The sequence below is a fragment of the Salvia hispanica genome, chromosome 1, assembly GCF_029641045.1.
Source record: "Salvia hispanica isolate PSC_SH4W2 chromosome 1, Shi_PSC_v1, whole genome shotgun sequence".
NCBI classification, from domain to species: domain Eukaryota; kingdom Viridiplantae; phylum Streptophyta; class Magnoliopsida; order Lamiales; family Lamiaceae; genus Salvia; species Salvia hispanica.
Genome location: NC_142692.1, coordinates 5,121,896 through 5,144,972, shown reverse-complemented (window position 1 = coordinate 5,144,972; position 23,077 = coordinate 5,121,896). Strand labels below are relative to the sequence as shown.

General features: G+C 37.3%; 1 protein-coding gene and 1 long non-coding RNA gene across 2 annotated transcripts; both read right to left on the bottom strand.

The window, feature by feature from the left end:
• Positions 1-10,054: 10,054 nt before the first annotated feature.
• LOC125218335 (pre-mRNA-processing-splicing factor 8A-like) lies at positions 10,055-11,281 on the bottom strand. The gene is made up of 5 exons (XM_048119986.2): positions 11,270-11,281; positions 11,031-11,102; positions 10,679-10,957; positions 10,321-10,584; positions 10,055-10,252 (listed from the first exon to the last, which is right to left on the bottom strand). Exons 1-5 carry the CDS (start codon positions 11,279-11,281, stop codon positions 10,055-10,057), a joined length of 825 nt encoding a protein of 274 aa, XP_047975943.2.
• Positions 11,282-11,605: 324 nt separating this feature from the next.
• Positions 11,606-12,867, bottom strand: LOC125217794 (uncharacterized). The gene is made up of 3 exons (XR_007175805.2): positions 12,751-12,867; positions 12,550-12,679; positions 11,606-11,808 (listed from the first exon to the last, which is right to left on the bottom strand). It is a non-coding gene; the product is annotated as an uncharacterized LOC125217794 (long non-coding RNA).
• Between the last annotated feature and the right edge of the window lie 10,210 nt (positions 12,868-23,077).

Genomic DNA, 23,077 nt, shown 5'->3' with positions numbered 1-23,077 from the left:
GGCCTCCCCCATCAAAAGATAGCAAACTAGTACTCCCTCCGTTCCATAGTAATAGGGGCGTTTTTCCATTTCCGTCCGTTCTATAGTAATAGAGTCATTTTTCTTTTTAGTAAAAGTCAACACATTTTTTCACATCTACTTTACTCTCTCTTACTTTTTTCTCTCTTTGTCTCTCTACCTTTTTTTCATTTTCCACTTTATTCTCTCTTTACTTAATCTCACGTATCGAAGAGTTTGTGTTCCTTGATCTGTGAACTTGATTGTTTGTATGGTTTATGGAACTTTGCTGGGAGAAAAAACTTTGTTTTTCAGTGACTTATAATAAAAATAGGCATCTTAGGCTGCTGATGCTGAAAATCTACGGTAAGCAGCTTCTCTATAGTTATGTTTATATGTTGTTGTTTCGATTTTAGATTAGTTTTGAGATGATTGACATTGGCTGTTTAACTAGAAGAAAGGAATTGCCATGAATTTTGGTTGGAAACATTTTGTTGTGATTCACTTTCAACAATTTGTGATAATATCACTTTAGAATTAGTATTGTTGTATAATTATGTTTTTTTTTTCTCTTGTGTGTACCGATTTGGTGCCGGAAATTTAATTTTGTGATTGATTCGATAGTATTATTTAAAATAATTAACATTTTATATAGGTTGGGACAGATTTGATAAAAAAAAATTGTACTCCAAGACTGTATCTTTTTTTTACTATGCCAAAGTTGGTTACATTACATGTGTTTGAGCAGATTTTATTTGGTCTAAAAAATGTTATACTAGTACTACATGAATTGTTTACTTAATGTTTGACTCAATTTACAAATTATTTTAAATTTGCAGCTAACAACTAAAATCATGGTAAAGTAAGGCCTTTGAAGAAAAAATAAAATAACACACGTGAAAAAAAAATCTCTGGAGGGGACATTCATGCAGAGATCTTCATTTCTTTTATGTCAATTATAAAAAAGCTACTGATGATATTTATTTTAATTGAATATAAATTTATACACATCCAAAACATTTATTTTTACATACCCATTTTAAAAGTACACACTGAGATATGGCAAAGAAGAATATTTTTGTAAAAGGGGTGAGCTTTTTTGTGTATATGTTGATCATCTGTTGATCTATACATCAATTAAGTTCAGCTGTTTAAAAGCGTTTTTTTTTTATATTTGGGATAGAGCATCTCCAATGGTAGGCTAGCGACCGGCTAGCCGATTGACGTGGCTAGCCGGTCGGCTAGCCGAACCATTGGAGCAGGCTAGCCGAATTTCGGCGAAAAAACCGGCCAAGGCTAGCCGATTGCGTGTGGCTGGCCGATGCGCTGGCCGCCATTGTGGCGGCCCGATCGGCCAGCGACGATTTTTGATTTTTTTTTTAAAAACCTATATAAACGCAATTTTAGTTTCATTTTCATTTGCACCGCTTGTTTTAACGAGTTTTCTCTCTCTCTAACTTTCTGTACAAGAGCATCATCGAGCGATGAGTAACGCGGGTGGTAGCAGTGGTGGTAGTGGTGGGGATGCTGAGGAGTACGAACGGAGGATGAACGAGGCTATGAATGCCTACATGAACCGCAAGATGGAGCGGTACATGCGTAGGGTGGAACAGCAGGCGATACCTCGCCCTCCACGGGTTATCCACCACCGAGCAGTGATTGATCGGGATCACGCCGCTGCACATCAGCGGCTGTACGACGACTACTTTTCGGAGAACCCGCGGTTTCCCGCACACATGTTCCGGCGGCGTTTTAGAATGCGCAGGGAGTTATTTATGCGTATCGTTGGCGCATTAGAGCGTCGATATCTGTGTTTCCGCTTCAGGCACGATGCGGTTGGCAGACCCGACCACACCCCTATTCAAAAGTGCACGGCGGCAATCATGCAGTTGGCGTATGGAGGCGCGGCAAACATGTGGGATGAGTACCTCCACATCGGTGAGTCGACAGCCCTGGAATGTCTGAAGTATTTCTGTGAGGGCGTGATGAACGTTTTCGGTGAGCAGTACCTTCGAAGCCCTACTCCCGAAGATTGTCAGAATTTGATGCAGATGCACGGGGAGAAGCATGGGTTCCCCGGGATGTTAGGCAGCATAGACGGTATGCATTGGGAGTCGAAGAACTGTCCGACTGCCTGGAAGGGGGCCTACACGACCGGCTATAAGTCAAAGAATCCCACGATGATCCTCGAGGCCGTAGCTGATTACCGGCTGTGGATCTGGCACGCGTATTTTGGGGTAGCCGGGTTGAACAACGACCTCAACGTCCTGAACTCGTCTCCCCTCTTCAACGAGAAGTGCCAGGGCGTCGGTCCAGCCGTCTCGTTTGTGGCCAACGGCAACCGGCATGATATGGGCTACTACTTGGCGGATGAGATATACCCTAGGTGGCCTGTCTTTGTGAAGACGAATCAGGCATGCAAGTGATGAAAGGAAGGCCTACTTTGCGGAACGACAGGAGTCGGCGCGCAAGGACGTGGAGCACGCATTTGGTGTGCTCCAGTCTCGATGGGCGGCAATTAAGGGTCCAACGCGTTTGTGGGATATCACATGTGTATCCCAAATAATGTACGCCTACATTATCCTGCACAACATGATCGTCGAAGACGAAGGCGTACAACTGACTAGTTGGGCCAATGACGATGAAGCCGGTCCAAGCCACAAAACGGCCACCCCTAGCGTACGACGTGGGGTACCTCTCGATGAAGCCGGCCGCCTCAAGGAATTTGCCGACATGCGCCAAGTGGATGCTCATATTCAACTCCAAAAGGATATAATTGAAAAGTTGTGGGCACGGAGGACTGCACGACAATAGTTTTTTTTCTTTATTATGTACCTTTTTAAATGTAATTTTTTTTATCTATGTACCTTTTTAAATGCAATTAATGAATTTTTCCGTATATGTCTCGTAAATTTAATTCCGTAATTTAATCGTAATTTTAATTCCGTAAATGTAGTATATTTTGAATTATTTTTTTTGCGGATGGATGGCTGGCCTAAATCTGATGTGGCAGGTGGATTTTTAGTGCTGCTTAACGTGGCAGGGAGAGAGAGTGGCTGGCCTAATAGCATTGGAGATGCTCTTATGATTCATTTCACAGGTGAGATCACTTCATTTTACCACAATTTCTGTGGTTTGTTAAACACAATGAGGCGATACAAGAAGCTCTTTTGTGAAATTTTGTTGCAAGTTATGCAATTTATAAGGTTGGTGAGAAGACAGATATTCCATATTGTTAGGGCTCGTTTGGTAGCTATGTCATGTTTCGACTAGACATGATACTATTATGATAGTAATCAAAGTTTCGATTAGTTAATTTACATATATTGGGTGTTTGGTAGATTAAGATAATTGTGAGTTATCTTATTGTATTGTTTGGTACAATAAGTCACAAGTAAGGATTAAAATTATGATTGTCAAAATTATCCTCATTAGTTTAAGTTAATTACTAAACTATCATCATTTTGCCCTAATAATTCCTATAAAATCGTTTTGTTTAAAATTAACATCTTTTCAAGCTAAACTCCTTACAAAAATTAGCATCTTTATATAAAAAAACTTATATTTATTTTGGTATTCTATTTTTGTGAGCATTAATAATTTTGGACAAATTTTATGTAATCAATTATTATTTTGTACAAATTCTATATGAAAATATTTTATCAAGTACCAAATTTTATATGTTCAATTTTTTGAAGGTTAAAGTGTTATGTTTAAAACAAAAGCAATTGCCTTCAAGTATTACATAATTATAAATATAATATAATATAATGTAAATAAAGTAATATAATGAGAATATAATACGATTTAATGTAAAGTAATATAACGAGAACATAAAGTAATATAATGAGAATATTATAATAAATATAATGTAAATAAAATAACAAAGTAATATAATTAGAACAACAAATTGACATCAACAAAATTCTTAATATGATTTAATAGGAAAATGACGTCCTTCAATACAACAACTAAGTAAAATTGATGGGTTAGAAATTTTGATGGGTATAATTGTATTTTGCTAACTTAACTAGGCTTCCATGATAAATAACATAGGATTTTGGGTAGTTACAAATATGACTAAAACATAAGATTTTCAGTGGGCTTTGTGCGGGCCGAAAATAAAACACGGGCTACTATGTTTGGTAACATAAGTACCAAACACACAAATAAACCCACATTAATTTTTTATCTAGGCGAAACATAGCTACCAAACAGCCCCTTATAGTATACATTTGTGAGTTAGGACTTGGTATAATGATATGGTTCCCATTTAGAAAATGTGAACTCACAATTTGAATTAGTTCAATTATATAATTAACGGGCCGTACATCGCGCGAGAGGGGTGATACTAGTAGATAATTAATGCCGAAGTAACATCGACAACAGTTAGCATAATCATTAAAAGTTAGTATAATTGAAAAATGGAAAAATCGAAAAAATATATAATATCAAATTAAATTAAACAACAAAACCGTTGCATAATTTTGTGAAAAATGGAGGTCATGTAATTGAATGGTATTTTAAGATGCATTAATAAAAATTTATTGGTTATTGTGAATCAACTCAGAAATTAGATGCCAGCAACTAATTAGCTTTATTTCTTTGGAAATAAATTTAATTGTCTAATCTATATTATTTTTATAATTTTTATTTTAAAAAAAATTCTTATTTGGTGGATCACATCAGATTTCCTTAAAAAGTTCAAGAACATAAATAATTAATATTAGTTAAGGTTAAAAACAAATATAAATATAAAACTATATTACTATAATAATAATCTATATCTATAAGATATGTTGTACAATCACATTTATTTAGAATAAAGCCAAATTACTTTTTTTTACTTGTTATATAGATCAAGTTATATAAATTTGATATTGGATTGATCCAGAAACTGACTTTTATTTTTGTTTTTTAATTTTATTTTTCATTTTAGTCTTCAATGTCATATTTTTTTCTAAAATAAAACAAAAAAAAAAGGTTTAATAAAAGAGGTAAATATATGTGAGGAAAATTCTCTAAAGATTCCCTCTGTTTCCCTCCAAACAAACCTTGTTATTTATATAGTATAGATAGATGTAGATAGAGGTCACCAAACCGAACCGGCCCGGAACCGTCACCGTCGGTTCGGAACCATGAACTGGAACCGCGGTGACGGTTCGGAACCGGATAAGGTTTGGCGGTTCCGACGGGCCGGTTCAGGTTCTCATGAAATGAAGAACCGTAACCGGCGGTTCCAAACCGGCAGGCTTTTTCAGGCGGCAGACGGTGGCAGGCGTAGGGGTGCAGAAATCGGCGACCAAACCGGTGGTTTGGTCGGAAACCATCCAGAAACCGCTGGTTCCGGCAGCTTTTTCAGGCGGTCAGGCGTAGGGTTGCAGAACGGGCAGAAACCGACGGTTTCGTGTCAGAAACCGGCGACCAAACCGCCGGTTTTGTCGGAAACCGGCCATAAACCGGCGGTTTGGTCGCCGGTTTCTGACACGAAACCGTCGGTTTCTGCCCGTTCCGGCGGTAAACCGACCGATTTCAAAATTTTGAAATTCATTTTTTTTTATTTTATTAAATCTGATTTTTTCTCCTATAAATACCCCCTTTCCCCTTCATTTCTACTCACCCCATTCTTGTGTTAACAAGGATTTCTCTTCTCAATCTCACAATTTCTCTCATCTCTATCTCCATTCTCTCTAATTGCTCAAGTTGTTTACTATAATATTTGTGAAAATTGTTCTTATAATTTACTTCAATTGTCTATCATAATAATATCATCTCTCACTACTCTAGTTATACTCTTTCTTTATTATTCAATTTGCAAAACATGTCTTCATCTCGTCGTGGTGGTGATCGGGGCAAGGGAATTGGCCAAGACCAAGATCAAAGTGGTCGTCGGAAATCAAGGCGCCCTAGTCGTCGTGAGGTTATGGATGAGGTTTCCCGACAAACCGCTATGCGTTTGCAAGTAAGTTGTTCGAATATTAATTTTACAAATTATTTTTAAATTTACAAGTCACAACTATATATAATATATAAATATATTCTTGTTTTTGGTACTATACATTATTTATACTGTTTGTATATAATATTTGTAGGCCGAAGAAGATCATAGGGCTGCCATGGTACTTAGCCACATGAGTGGCGGCGCCGGCGGCGAAGGTTACGAGTCTTATCACTCTTATGGCAACGTGAATTTATCATCCGACGACGACGATGGTAATGGTGGAACTGGAGGTGGAGGATCTGAACAATATCCTCCGACGAACGCCGGACAAGTTGGTGAAAATGATGAAGCGGTTCCTCCTCTTGAAACTCAAACCGGGCGGGGTAAGACTAATAAGAAGGCCTTGAAATCGGATATTTTTGTCAAACATTATAAAAAAGTTCCGGTACTAGATCCAACCACTCAACAAGAGACCAATGAATTTGTCGCATATTGTAACTATTGCGATAAATTCTACCCCTTTTTTGCCAGTGGGGGCTATGATACTCTCTATCGTCATTTAAAGGCAAAGCATCCGATCGAATATGGGACCGCCAAATCCCAAACCCAACTAAACTTCCTGTCCGGTGCGTCTGAAACAACTGACACGCCTCTTTTTAAATATGATCATAAAGTCGCTCAAGATGCTATGGTTAGATGGGCTGCAATGAAGCATTTGCCTTTCAATTTTTTTGATGACAAAAAATATGAAGTTACTATGCAAACCGCTTTTAATGTCAGTGCTAAAAGAATACCCGCAACTTCACATCAAAGATCTAACAACAGACAATTTTTTGAGAAACAAAAAGAAGTAACACGTTTTTTGTCCACCTTGGGTCACAAAGTAAACATTTGCTCTGATGTGTGGACTAATGCTTTTCAAAGAAATTCTTATATGGGCATTACATGTCATTTTTTGGACAATAGTTGGACGTTGCACAAGCGTTTGATTGGTTTTAGACAATTTTCCTACGCCACACACCGCACCCGCAATTGCTGCTTTAATTATTCAAGTTTTGAATGAATATAGATTGTGCAATAAGGTCTTTTCTGTTGGTTTTAATAATGCAACCGCTAACACTGCAAGTATTGCCGACTTAATTGCGGCTTGTGCCCCGGTTATAAATGGTAAGTATTTTCATCAAAGATGCATTTGTCACATTTTAAATTTATGTGTACAAGATGCTCTTTCTTTGTGGCAAAAGCATGTTGATCCTATTAGAACTGCCGTAAATTTGATTCATTGGAAGCCCCACATTGGTAAGGCTTGGAAGAAATATTGTCATCAAAAGAAAATCAGGTACAAAATTTTTACAATTGATGTGTCTACTAGATGGAACTCCACATATGATTGTTTGAACTCTACTTTGGAGCATATAGATTATTTGATTGATTTTTTTAGGACTTATCCCGTTGCTGATTTATATCTATCGCATGCATGTTGGGAGCAAATCATGAGTTTGTTTAAATTGTTCAAAGGTTTCAAAAATGCGACTGTTGAGTTATCGGGTGTTTATTATTGCACATCTGTTCGTGTTTTAGAGCATTGCATGTTGGTTTTAAGACGGCTAAGAAAAATTCCGTCTCAAATCCTGAGTTGATGTGTGTTTTATATTATATGATTGACAAATGACTTAAGTATTTCAGTGAGATTCCAACGGTGTTTTTGATTGCAAAGGTTTTGGATCCGAAATGGAAATTAGTCGGTACCTTGAAGATTTTAGAATTTTATTACAACAATTTGAGTTCTATTGATCTTCAACCACTTCGGTCTTTGCAATTGGATGACAATGAGGACAACAACATACGTTTGTCCGAAACATTCCAAATAAACCTCCCCAATCTCTCCGTCATCAAACATGCGTTTGGGTTTGAGTTGCGAACTCTCTTTGCCGAATACGAAGCCAAGTACAACAGTACCCACCAAGTGAGACAACGACCCACCCCTCATCAACAACACAGTTTTGGGTTCTTTCAAGTTGATGACCCCGACGCACAATCCCAATTGGCCGACCTATACGATTACACCACCAGCGGCAGTTCGTCGGCAAGGACGGTAAGTGAGTTAGATTTATATTTTAACTCACGCTTTTCTTTGAATGAAGATGAAGGTCCCGTTCCCAACCAAATCGACGTCCTCGATTGGTGGGAAACATATGAGAAAGATTTTCCCATACTTGCATCAATGGCCAAGGAGATTTTTTCAATTCCGGCTTCCACTGTCGCCGTCGAGTCCGCTTTTAGTGTTGGAGGCAACGTCTTGGACCATAGAAGTAGACTATCCGGCCAAAATATGGAAGCCACCATGTTACTTGACGATTGGTGTTCGGCTGACATTAGAGACCAAGAGCTAGATTGGAACACCCAAGTACAAACCGACCAAGACTATTACCCCGACGAAGAAGAAGAAGAAGAAGAAGAAGAACAACAACAACAATGAGGTGGAGTGGGAGGTCTACTGCCGATTGCCGAATAGGTAAGTAATGTAAGAGAACTACGTGGACTTTGATTCCTTAATGTAATTGAGCATTTAAGTTGGGCTCAAGTCCTTTTCCTTTTTTTCTTTTTTTTTTTCAATTGTTTCAACTTTAAAATATACAAATACAATTATATAATTGTATTTGTATATACTCTAATCGGTGAAGAAGACTTCTCTATAAGACTAAATCCGGGAGACTTTTGACAATTCTACCATGATTGTTGATGGTTAAATTAAACTCAACAATTAAGGTTGAATTGCTAAAGGTATCCTCAATTTAGTTATCTAGAAACATCTCCTTCGCCGACTAAGAGTATATATATATACTATCTATTTACATTTATAATTTATTATTTTTTACTTCAAGTTTTTTTATTTAAATTGTTATACAAGCTAACAAGCATGTATTATGTTATGTATTAAGTCTTTTGACTCTTTTGTAATTTCAATTTTCAACATTTGTATTTGTAATATCGACATATCGTTCAAATTTGTATAATTGTATCAATAAAATTCCAATTGTCCAACTCCAATATCGACTTCTACTCTATTTGTCAATTGTCATTCTCGTTTTATTTATTTATTTAATAGTAAAAGACTACAACTACAAGGTGTAATTTGTATTAATGAATAAATTAAAAAAAAAACGAACTTGAACCGGTGGTCCAAACCGGAACCGGCCCGGAACCGTCTGGAAACCGTCGGTCTTGACCCGGCTATGAACCGTGTCTGAATCGGTTCAAGAACCGGAACCGCCGGAAGCTAGGCGGCCCGGTTCAGGTTTAGCATTTTTTCGGATCTGAACTGCTGGTTCCGAACCGAGAACCGGCGGTTCTTGAACCGTGGTGACGTCTAGATGTAGATATAGATTAAGGGGCATGTTAGGGTGCTACAATCTCTTAAAATAACACCATACCACCATTCCTAGCCAATCATTTGTACATGTGGACGAATAATAAGCTACCACGTGGCAAAAAAGGACCCCCAAAAAAGACGGCCAGCAATTTGTTGGTCTTTATCCAGCAATTTTTCTTGTCCAGCAATATCCGACACACTATACAGTAATCTATAGTGGGGTTGTCTGTAATATTGCTGTGTAACGTTTATAATATTGCTGTATAAGTGGTGTCACAGTGTCACTTTAAGAGGGGTTGTCATTTTAACACAAACCTATAGATTAATCCTACATTCCACGAGACATATAAACATAAATGTGAAACTGAAAGCACTTAAAATTCATGATTTTGAACAAAAAGGACTAACACCATAGAGCTAACATGCAACCTGAAAGCACTTAAAATGTGAAACTGAAAGCACTTAAAATTCATGATTTTGAACGAAAAGGACTAACACCATAGAGGTAACATGCAACTTGGGTGTGTAAATCTGCAATGCGTATGAACTTGGGGTTGGAATGAACAAGTGTGACATCATGTAACAGAAACTGCGTATGAACAAAACCACTTTGCACTTAAAATTCAAGATTTATCATGTATGTAGCAGTCTAGCAAGTTGACCATATGTACACTCGGTCACTTATCAAAATTATCATGATGTACCCCTGTTACTTATCAAAATAATCATGCATGTACCCCAGTCTAGCAAGTGTCCTCCCTGTCGCCGTCGCCTTTGGCAGTGTTGCCTTCCTCCAAGTCGGATAAGTCGGGGAAATATGCCGGCTGATGATCCTCGTGATGGAACTCCAGTAGTGTGCCAAGTTTAACGCCATATTCCATGTAATGCACCGTGTGCTTCCCATCCATGAAATTGTAGTTCCATGGACCGTTATCGGGGATCTGTAAAAAGGTCAAATTAGGGATGATACTAAATCATATATAATATAATTAGAAGAGAGTATTATTACCATATAGAATCCGGGGAAACTGTCAGTCAAAAGCATCTTAACCTTCTCGTAGTACGTAGGAAGGTAAGCAAGCATATCTCTCTGTCCCATTGTTTGTTGTTTGACAGCATATCTGTTTCTCTTCCCCCATTCATAACCTGATGGGGTCAACTTGTAGCCGGTAAGCAACCACGAAGCAGTAGAGAAACTACAGGTCAATACTATACATTTCTCTTTGTCCCATTGTTTGTTGTTTGACAACATCCAAGCATGAGCAACGATATCCTACATCATTCAGAGGTTATATTTGCTACTAGGACAAATTATGAAGAATAACAACATTGTTGGAAACCAGTGCAAATATGTAGCAAGTGTAAACCTGTGGTGACAGTTGAGGCTGCTCGTTTGGCTGAGTATGCATCCATCCTAGCGACTCCAAGTGATTCAAGTAATCATGTTCAGGTAGAGTTGATGGTAGATGAACTTGCTCGTCGTTACCCCACTGTGGCACCATGGCAATGCAACAGATTTGCTTGACTCGGGGTTGGTCAAAAAGACTAACACCATAGAGGTAACATGCAACCTGGGTGTGTAGATCTGCAATGCGTATGAACTTCTTCAAGATATTCTCATTCATAATGTATGTATATCCAGTTTCCTGCATAAATTTAACCAAAAGCGTTCTTAGAGAAATAGCTTTACATGGGCAGAATGTTAGAAGGTACGAGTACCTTAGTGTCCCCTGAGTAAACATATAGATTTGTGGCCCTTGTGGTGACTGCTATGAGCTGACTAGAAGAATCCTTTGCCTCAAGTGCGACACTCAGCAAGCAAGCATACAGTTAAATACGTTCATAAAGGACGAGATGCCAATCTAGAGTAGGACACTCAGTAAGCAAACATACAGTTAAATTAATTCATAAAGAACAAGATGCCAATCTAGAGTGGGACACTCAGTTAGCAAACATACAGTTAAATACATTCATAAAGAACGAGATGCTAATCTAGAGTGGGACACTCAGTAAGCAAACATACAGTTAAATACATTCATAAAGAACGAGATGCCAATCTAGAGTGGGACACTCAGTAAGCAAACGTACAGTTAAATACATTCATAAATGTAACATCCCACATTTATTTTAATGCTAATAATAGTTTCATATAGAAAGTGAATGATACCATAAAGTGGAGTAGTACTTTAAACTACTACGTTTGCTTGCTTTACATTTTTATCTATGTTAAGAAAAAATAATTACTAAGATGTGAGAAAGGAAGCTTGCTAGAATGATAAATACAAGTCGAGGAATGATTTATGCAAGAGCAACTATAGTAGAAGAATATTAAGTGTCCATGCACATATATGAGATAATGCTCTTTAACATGAGTAATACAGTAGCAATACATGTGAATATAATTATCAACTCTCTAGTATTAGTACTCTACAATAGGAACTTCTCGAATAACCATTCCTTCTTCTTGAATGCCCATTATTTCTCTTCAAACCATGTCCTGTAGTCAAAGGAAAATAAGTTTGTCATACTAGAAGACAAAGCACTTCTACACTCTACTTCCTTATTTAGTCAAAGAGTAAACAGTTCATGAAAGAACAACTTTGACATCATTCTATTGATGGTGACACCGAAGCACACACGCGTTACCATCTTTCAAAATCTTGCAAGAATAGACCCTTCCCCATGCATGCTCCAATAGTGAGTTAATTAGCATAGTAAATTGATTAGAATCAGAGGAATAAAGTCTCCAACATCATGATGAGTATGATGAATTTGAGGAGAAGAGCTTTATGTTTCTTGTAGCCACATTCAAGATCATACGGTAAGAAATTCACTATAAATAGAACATCCCTCTCAACCTTTTTCCCATCACAATCTCTCATCAGCTTCATCGTATAAATGTATCTCTTTCACCCACAAAAATCCATGTTTCTACACATTCAAGTTTAGAGGAAGGTGCTTCAAGAGCTTAGCTAGCAAGTAGAGGAGATTTGAATTCTGTTCACTCACCAAGTTTTCTTCTTATCTAAGTAAGTTCCCTACCAAAATTCTTTCTTTAAAGCATGCCATTATTTAGTACATATCTCTGTCCCAAAACTCAAAATACAAGCATGCTTATTAGTACTTCTTCAAAATCTCAACTTTTATGCATAAATAGGAAAAATCGTAGCCTCTTAAATCACAAATATATGAAGCCACCCAAATAGGAATTTAACTAAGGAAATGAAAAAAAACATACCTTGGCTGGAATTCTGCTCTCCGGCAGCCCGACGGTGGCGGCGGCGGCAGCCCGGCGGTGGTGGCGAAATCCGGCAAAGGGGCGGCACTCCTCGGTCCTTTTTAAATGAGTTTTCAATTCCTCTTAATTTCTGGAAATTGTAAGCAAAGATTTAAAATTTAGAAGCTTGTTTTACAAAATTCAAAAATGAGATAAACTTACCTTCCGAGCAATGGCAACGGCGGTGGCCGGAGCAGCGCCGGCGCAACCGGTGGTGGCCGCCGTTTTCAGGCAGTAGCGAGAGAGAGTTGAGAGAGAGAGACGTTGGGGGAAGGGAGAGACGCAGAGGGAGTATAAAGTTAGTAGGGTTTCATGTTTTATCTTCCTTGTTGGGCTAAAAGATTGGACCTTGAATTAATTAAGTTTGGGCCTTTTTTATTTACTCTCTACTACATGGAATGGATCCTTTTTAAATCAAATTAGTAGAGCCCAACTTATTTGATGATCATAATTAATTCTTGAGATTTGAATTATTTAACTAGTAAGCTATGTTGAAGAGTAGTTTTAGAGATTATGTGCCTTAGATTAATATGTGCTCTAGCATAATTGGAGTAAAGTAATTTATGGTTATATTAGTCATGTAATCTCCCGATTAATGTATTCCTTGCAAAAGAATTAATTCTCCTAGATGAATGGTTTAAGTTGATGTCTTTTAAGGAATGGGACGAGATATGATCCTAGGTGCATGCCATCTACTTTTACTTATCTTGAAGCTAAATAGTTGTTATTAATTTTTCTTGAGATAAGGCATTCGCAAGGAAGTAATACCCTAAGGAGGAGGTATTTTTGAATCAAAGTTGCAAGGACCTAAGGTGAACTTTCGAACTTATATACAAATGAAAAGTATGGAATATTTTGAGATAATATTTATCTATACAAATGATATTGTCTTGCCATAATTGTTTTGGTTTTATGTAATGATGCCTATCTGTGTTGGTTATACCGAATGTGCTATGCCAATTAAAGTAAGAATCGAATTCGGGTCCCAGCAAGGGGAGAGTCCCCACTCGGACTAGTGTACACGTGGACTGTGTGTCATCGAGAGGGTTGTCCGGTCCGGTGTCCGTGGAAAGTGGCCACTTTCCCGGCACAAGAAAGAATGTTCAGATATGACAAATTACAGAAGGAATGAGACTACAATCAAACTTTTAAGCAAAGGAATTTAGTAAGCTTGAGCCCTTTTTACTAAAACTCCCAAGTATTACTGTAACGATGGCGTGACAATATTTCTTTTATAATTGTATATGTGTATATTTCGGCAATGTGTTCACTGAGTACCTTTGTACCCAGCCCTGCATGTATTTCTAAATGTGCAGGTTGAGCTGCGATGAAGGGGGGAGAGTGCTGAATCAAAGGGGCTTATTTCTAAATCATGCAGTACTCTCGGAGGTTCATGTCTTCACACATGGAACCATGTTTCAGTCATTCTGCTGTGCTAGTTTCTACTTTTTCCTAAGACTCTGATATTTAAATAAATCGTGTTGTACGAACCTCTAAACTCGAATCCTTATGTGATCGAGTGTACCTTATCTAAGTACTCCATTTATGTTTCTCTTTTATTATATGATTTACTCTTATATCTTCTTCCCCATTTCTATCCCCTCTTCTAAATTCCCATCCCCAGTCACATTAACCATGTTTTACTATCCTTAGTAAAATGCGGGCATGACAATAAAGAACGAGATGTTAATCTAGAGTGGGACACTCAGTAAGCAAACATACAATTAAATACATTCATTAAGAACGAGATGCCAATCTAGAGTGGGACACTCAGTAAGCAAACATACAGTTAAATACATTCATAAAGAACGAGATGCTAATCTAGAGTGGGACACTCAGTAAGCAAAGATACAGTTAAATACATTCATAAAGAACGAGATGCCAATCTAGAGTGGGACACTTAGTAAGCAAACGTACAGTTAAATACATTCATAAAGAACTAGATGCCAATCTAGAGTGGGACACTCAGTAAGCAAACATACAGTTAAATACATTCATGAAGAACGAGATGCCAATCTAGAGTGGGACACTCAGTAAGCAAACATACAGTTAAATACATTCATGAAGAACGAGATGCCAATCTAGAGTGGGACACTCAGTAAGCAAACATACAGTTAAATACATTCATAAAGAATGAGATGCTAATCTAGAGTGAGACACTCAGTAAGCAAACCTACAGTTAAATACATTCATAAAGAACGAGATGCTAATCTAGAGTGGGACACTCAGTAAGCAAACATACAGTTAAATACATTCATAAAGAACGAGATGCTAATCTAGAGTGGGACACTCAGTAAGCAAACATACAGTTATACATTCATAAAGAACGGGATGCAAATCTAGAGTGGAACACTCACCTGTTTCTCGATCTCAGCAATTTGTTTCTCGATCTCAACAATTTGTTGACGTTGTGGTGAAGGTAGAATTAGTCCAGATGTCCTTAGAGCTATTTCACCCTACACATTACAACAAAAGAAAATTTATTAGTAGAATGTAGTGTCATTTGTGAAAATTCCAAACGCCCAACGCCCAGCAATTTTCACACAAACAATGAATCTCGGTGAAAAGGAATAGTACCTTTCTTATCTTCTCCTGGAACGCCACTTCTCATTCTCGGAGAATGCGCGCATCTTCGTCCTCCAACCGGTCAAGGCGACCGTTCAGAGAAGCGACACGGGCTAAGCATCTCGTCACCCGGTCAAGCGCCGCGTTCCCGCCGCAGAGAGACTCACCATATTCGGATGTGCGAAGCATGACGAGAGAGCGATGAAAGAAACGGCGAGGGTTAGGACATTAGGGTTTAGGCGAGAGAAAGAGAGATGCAGGGATAACCTAGGCGCAAGTAGAAAGAGAGTGAAAGAGGGCGAGATTTTAGAGCATCTCCAATAGCAATAGGCTAGCCACATGCTAGCCACTCTCTCTCCCTGCCACGTCGCACTAAAAATCCACCTGCCACATCACCATTTTAAGCAAATAGGCTAGCCTAAGGCCAGCCATAATAAAAATAATTCAAAAACAACTACATTTACAGAATTAAATTTATGATAAATTACGGAATTAAATTTACGAGACATATACAGGAAAATTTATTCATTTCATTAAAAAAAAGGTACATAGAAAAAAAATACATGATTTTTTTAAAAAAAAACGGGCTTCCACACTCGAGCCCCGCCGGTCTCTACTCCTCATCGTCGCCGCCGTCCTCGCAACTGCCACCCGGGGTATCTGAGCCCGCGTCTGAGCCCCCCAGCAGTGCCCTCGTGGCATCCAAATCCATCTGCATGTTCTCGAGCATCTATTGAAGAAACCTCTTCTCTGTGGGGTCAGTTGCGGCCCTCCACTATTGGAAGACCTTGTACATCCGTTCCTCCATTTTTTGACGCGAGAATAAGGTGTACGCGCGGGGGGGTGGGGGGGTGTTAGGTTTGGTATACTGAAAAGCATGTTTCGAGCAAGTTTCGCTCGAATAGAATCTTGCTTGTATACGTAAAACTCTATAATCCACTTTTAACCTGATTCAGTATTATTCGAGCAGTCTCGCACGAATAGAATCACTATTATTATTACATTGTGTTTGCTTGTGCATTTATAAGATGTTTTACAAACATTTAAATGCATAAGAAGTAAACAAAGTCTAAGTCTTTTGCTTAGTAGACCGGTTGTGGGCGTCGTCCACTTTAAGGTAACACGGTCAGATCTATGCAATGCTTTGCAAAAGAAAAAGAAGAATTTCACAACCTAGATAGGCTTTGGCTACCTATCGTGAAAGGTTGCAATGTCAGTCCGCATATTTCTAAGCCTTACTGAAATAATTTGACATTGGTGTGGTATAGCACTGAACGGATCTAACAGCAAGACGTGTCTTTATGCTATCTACTGAAAGACTAGGTCTTGATAAAATATTATTTCTTAATCTACATATGTTAGCATTGAGCATACGGTATTGATTATGCACTACTTTGACTTATCAAATGGTGCGGGTTTTTCGCAACCCAATAATCCTGATATATTGGGTAGTGGTGATTAATATCTAGCGGTGCTAGGATTGCTATTATGTTGAAACGTGCACGAGGTGAGTCTCGTTTGATAATGTCCTCAAGAGGAGCTCGAACAAGGTTTTATTATTCGGAAAACTGGCCAGTTGGAGTTTTATTACTCTATGAATAATAAATAAATGATTCTTGCTAAGTCCACTCTTGGAATTAATAAGATATTAATTAATTAAGTCCATAGCAGACATTAATTAATTAATGGACATTTATATCTTAAGCGCGGGAAATAAATAATAAAAGTGGAAACCCGGATTACTTGTAATTTCGGATTTGGATGGGGAGAGTTCAATATTACTTCTGTAGTGGCTGCTCGTAATATTCCAATATAAGCTTGTATTAAATTGTGGGTTCAATTTAATTAGTAAAAAGCTAATTGGGCGAGCCCATATCCAAAACCTTCCATAGATCCCTGTCTGGGCCCAAAAGGAACTTAATATAAATAGGAGAATAAAGGAGACAGAAAAAACACAATTTTCATTACTGAAATTTTCGAAAATATCAGCCCCATCAGCTGTAGGAATTTTCGAATTCCACTCCTTTTCCCAAAAGGATTTCTTCTGTCTTCTTTATTCGAGTCCTAGTGTTTTGATAAGATCAGCCCACCCTGATATCGAGATACAGTTCGGGAACCAGAGAGAAGATCCGTGGTCTAGTATTGAAGATCATCACGTGGAGAAGGCGCGAGCAATCGACGATTCTTTGGAGAATCAAAATCGGTAACTCTAAACCGTAGAATTCATGTTTTAGGATTTACTTTCTTTGAGCATGAATTATTTGCGTTCTAGCATGCAATTATCTGTTTAACATGTGAATTGATTAATCGCATAATCGGTCAAATAGATCCATATCTGATTTATTTGTTTTGTACAAGTCTTCCGCTGTGCAAGGGGCACCAAACCCCAGCAATTGGTATCAGAGCCAATTTTTGGCTCTGATTATGTGGATTAATTTCATGTTATGTGAATTGCTTGAATGCATGTCTATATTCGTCGTGGTTTTGTCTAACGATGAATTATGTATGCTACGTGAATTAATTATGTTAATGAATTGATGAGTAATTAATTCAAGATACGTAATGGTTAAACCTATGTAATGGTTACGTTGACTTCAACACATATGGTATCATTACTTGATCAATTATATTTGCCTTACGTGAATTTGAATTCCAAGTCGGCAAATCAAGAATTGTTGCGATTGCGACATCAAGAATCCGTCGCACCGCAGCCACGGCTGCGGAGAATTGCTGCGGAGATCACCGGGCAGCAGCGCCGGCGGCTGCAGAGACGACGTCGCACAAGCGACGACGCAGCAGCAGCGCCAGAGGCGTCGCAACAGTGAACAGCAACACCGGAGCAGCTGCGACACGGCGGCAGCGACGTCGGAGATGTCGCAGCAGCAGCAACGGTGGTTTCACGAGGCAGCAGCACCGCTGACGCCGGAGACGCGACAGCAGCTCCAGCGGAGCGACGTCGACGCAGCAGCGTCGGAGACGTCAGGCTCGGTGGATGCGTGAGACGGAGAGGGAAGGCTAGCTTGATGCAGGCGGCGATGGCGGTCTGAGTGGGAGCCCTTCGTGGGCAGTTCCCGGGCTCGAAAGACAGCGACCTTCGTGAGCAGCCGGCGTCGGAGAAGTCAGGCTGGCCAAGCTGCATCGGCAGCTCAAGCTCTCGAGCTTGACAGTTTGCGTGAAGCATAACAGCGGCTGTGATTCGAGTGGGAGCTCTTCGCGGGCAGTTTCCCGGCCTCGAGTTTGACGTCGCATTACCTCGTTCCGTGACTTCGCTTTCCAAATTTGATTAGGGTTTCCTAACCCTTGCATTAATTTTGGAAAGTATTCCGGATTAATTTGGAAATAAGATTTGAATATATCTGGTGGATTTTATATATTATATAAGATTTGATTTTGTATTAAATCATGGATTAATTATAGATTTTATTCTTATTTTATGGATTTGTAGGGATTTAATTCCTAGATGAATCCTAGTTAAATTTGGATAATGACAATTTAATTTTTATTTATATCCTATGGATTAATGTGGATATATCCTAGACAAATCCTAGTTGGATTTAGATAAATATAATATTATTTTATTCTTATCCTATGAGTTTATATGAATTTATTCATAGATAAATTCTAGATGGATTTGAATAATGATAATATAATATTTTATTCTTATCTTATAGATTTATATGGATTTGTTCCTTGATAAATCTTGGATAGATTTGAATGATTATAATATAATATTATCTTATTCTATGGATTTGTATGGATTTATTCCAAGATAAATCCTAGATGAATTAGGATAAACATTTATATTAATTTATTTATTCCTATAGATTTGAATAGATTTAATTCTATTAAGACAAATCTTAGATGGATTAAAATAAGTATTAATCCAATTTATCCTTATCTTATGGATTTATATCCTAGATAGATTAGGATAAAGATGATATATAAGAAATCCTTATTTAATTGAATTTAGATAAATTTATTTATCTAAGAAATCCTAAGAAATGTTTGATATATTCTGGATGTCTATTCTAAACAGAATAAAGATTTGTATAAATCTTGGTTGATAGGATTTTATTTTTATCTTATGGATAATGATGGAACTGATTCTATCTAGTAGTATCCTAGTACGATTTAAATAATGATAATCTTAGATCAACGTTATCTTGAATTGTAGGATTGATTTTATCGAAATAAAATCTTGAATAATCCTAAATGGATTTAGATAGTTAACTCTATCTTGATAAATCCTATCAGTAATTGGATAATTATGATCCAATATAAAAATTAATTATTTAATTGTTTCTCCCTTGACTAGATTAAATAATTTTCGATAATTATCCTGTGTGTTTAAATGCCATGCATTAAATGGATTTATCTGTTTATTTGGTGTTTATCTATTTTAAGTGGATTATCTGCTTTATCTGCTTATGTGATAATTATGCAAAAACCATATAAAAATATCTAAGTGATGATTACAACAAGTGCGTTGTATATGGTCTCCATCGGTTGGACTGCAAAATTTTGTGAAGCTGATTTTCTAATATTATCGCCACCTACAGAGTAGGGACAATAATCCTACGAAAATAGTAAGTTCATAAGGGCGGACTTCTCACATAATAAATAGAATGAACTAGAAAGTGGTTCCCAATATTATTGCCACCTGCAGAGTGGGGACAATAATCCTAAGGAACTGCGAGTTTCAGGGTTCAATCAGAATTTATGAGATAGCTTGATTTTGTTATCAACACATGAACATTGTTATGGGAGTGTGTTGTAGAAATAAAATTCTGTAATGCTAAATCTGATGGTCGTGCTTAGGCAGCATTAGGCGTGTCAACCTCCAGAGGAGGAAGCTATTGATGCGTCGGTGTTGTGACCAGTAAAATTGTCAAAATTTTAATGCGTATTAACCTCCAGAGGAGGATACAATTTATTAATTTTGCAGTTGTAAGATACATAATTGTTTTGTGGTTATTTGTGATTATGTATTGAGCATGAGTATGTGATAATAAGTTTATTTGCCAAATCTTCATAATGTCATTTAATATTTGTCTGCGATCCTTAAAGAAAGAAAACTCGAATGCCTAAATTATGTAGACCGGAAACGAAAATGGATAAGATTCTCATCGCTGAAAGCTTGGAGTTTATACTCAATGATTCATGTCCTCCATTTCCTCGACATAATTCCACGAAGAATGTTCGAGAATGCATTATGCATGTACTTGACAAGCTCTTTGAGGAATAAGGTCAAGCTATTTTCCTTTAAGTAGCTCGACAAGTCTTGGTAAATGACGATGAAAGATGGATATAAATAGAATCTGTCCAGATGATTCGATTGGAATATCCTAGAGTGACAGAATGTTTTGAGGATCTTTTGATCACTCAAATAGTTTCTGACACACAAGTCATCGCCTAAAGTAATAAGAAATGACTATAAGAAGGTTTAAATGAAAAGTAGAAAATCTTCAGAATAATAGTCATTATGTTACTATTAGAGGAAAGTAAAATGATAGATGACGAATTCATAAAGGCTGCATTTTTCTTAAGTCCTAGTTCATTTGAACAAAAGACTAGATATGGAAATGGGAGAGCCTGAATTGTCATCGAAGTTTGTTTAAAGCGAGAAAAGATGCTTTGTGAGTTGGATTGACCTATTTTATAGAAGGACAATGACTTACATGACAATGCAACTTCTAAGTAAGAGATCTTGATCCAGTTAGGTTTTTGTTGCAGTGGGAGCTATTAATGCTCAACTATTGTTTTATGGTTGATGCTTAAGGCATCAAATAATGTAAGTGCGACAAGGTTGAGTATTCAACAACACATCAACTTCTTAATCATTGAATGATAAAGTATTTATGGCTCTTAGTCTTAAAGCCAAGAAAATACTTAGCTATTGTTCAAACTGATCTAGACTATCAAGATTTTAACAATTTGTTTGTTGAATAGCTTGAAAGTCGACAATGTCTGTTTGATGCACTATGAGTTGGAATCGTTTGATTCAGAATACTTATAGAATTGCAACATAGAAAGACTAGCAAGTCTCAATGGTTTACACCATAAGGAGACGAGCAAAGGGTTATGATCAGTAGTGGGAGTCTAATCTCCATTAACGAATCCAAGCATTCATCTAATGAATGGGATAGTTATGTAAGAAGGAATCGAAGTCTTTCTAAGATAAGTTTGATTATGTGATGAGTTGTACTCATTAAAATCTTATCATTGGTGGGATAAACATTAAAGAAACTGCCAACATCAGTACCTTCTACATAACACGAGTTGTGGACTAGAGCTTCTCTAGTCTAGCACATCTCAAGGTGTAATGTTGTTCCAACACATGTTGGAGAGTTGTCCAAAAAAAATTGGAGTTGAGTACTGAGGCATGTTTTAAGGTTTGTCCCAAATGATGTAAGGTTATAAGTTCTGTAATCTTCAAAGATATAATTCTTGTATGAAGATCAAGAGATGAACTACAAGCCTAACAGCGTGATAACTCTCAAAATAAAGAGAGAGATATCGGATTTTCCACATTACCAAGAAGTCATACCATTAGAAACTTTTGCACTAATAAAATCAACTTCAGTACCTAAGATTGTAAGAACCATATCGTAGTGGGAGCGTTCCACTGGAACACAACAAGTTCATGGGTCTAAGAGTGTCGTAAGACTCAGTCTTAGATCAACTTGAACATAATCCCTTTAACTACAATGTAGTATTGGTTCATTTGGATATTCATCTTTGAAAAGGTGATAGATTTCAAACTACAATCTAAGATAGACAACATGTTTTACAAGACTTGCAAAACTACCTATAGGCTGTGTCAGTCAGTGGGAGCTAGTATATTTGCAAGTGTAAATATGGATCTTAAATGGCTAGACAATGACAATGGGTTATGCCCAAAGAGAATTATCTTCTCGCTATCGTTGTGCCAGGATTTATTCGATCCTATTGTCTATTAGAACTTACATAAATTAGAATATATGTATTATGATTGTCTAGACAGCCTTCTATAAATAGAAGTCTTGAGGAAATCATCTACTAGAACATTCTAATAGATATGTAATTAAGGGCAAGAAACGCATGATTGGAAGCTCATATAGACCTTCGTGGTCTTAGGCAAGCATCTAAATCATAGTATATGCATTTTATCAAAATTGTCAAATATTTGGAATTTGACTTGTGTCCTTAACAGTGCTGTAAGCACAAGGAAGTTGAAAGTGCATTACATATGGAATTATTGGTACTCTACAATGATGAATCTACAAAAGTTGCAAACAACTAAGATTGGCATCTAGCGTAGGAAACTGGTTGTCTACCCAGTTAAAGATAAATGATTTAAGAGAAACTAATTACATTCTTAGCATCTAAGTCCTTTTAAGATTGCTAGAAAGAATGTTGAGATTCTCTTAGGAATCCTATATCTACACATTGCTTGGAACATTTAAGCATTAGAAATTCCATGAAAAGGTTTATACCTTTCAAGGTGGAATTGTCTTGTCTCTAGTCAAGTGTCATTTGACGCTTAGTGAGATCAAGAATTATGAGACTAGTTTCGGAGATAGTTGTCTCATGTATGCTATAGTGTGTACTAAGTTTGATATTAGTTGTGCTTTTGCATAGCAAGTATATATCATAATAACCATGGCAAAGGATTTTGATTGAGGTAATGAATATACCCTAGTGCTTGAGAAAGACTAGTAATTATATTCTAGTTTACCAGTCATTCATGTAATGTCCTTGGGGTTACACTGTCTTAGTTTTATTACTAATCAGTGATCGAGTAAGTTATCCTCTGATTATGTGTTTACCTTAGGAATATCTTCCTAATAGCTTTAATCGTAAGTTTGAGTATGCCTATAAGTATTATATTTAATTACTCTAGTGAAGGCTAACTCAAAGGACACACGAGTTTATTAAGCTAAGC

What these genes read in the sequence shown, in the direction of transcription:
- LOC125218335 (XM_048119986.2), bottom strand. An exon ending in TTTACTCAGGGGACACTAAG is followed by an intron (nt 10,958 to 11,030) that starts GTACTCGTACCT and finishes AAATTTATGCAG; the next exon opens with GAAACTGGATATACATACAT. An exon ending in GTTTCCCCGGATTCTATATG is followed by an intron (nt 10,253 to 10,320) that starts GTAATAATACTC and finishes ACCTTTTTACAG; the next exon opens with ATCCCCGATAACGGTCCATG.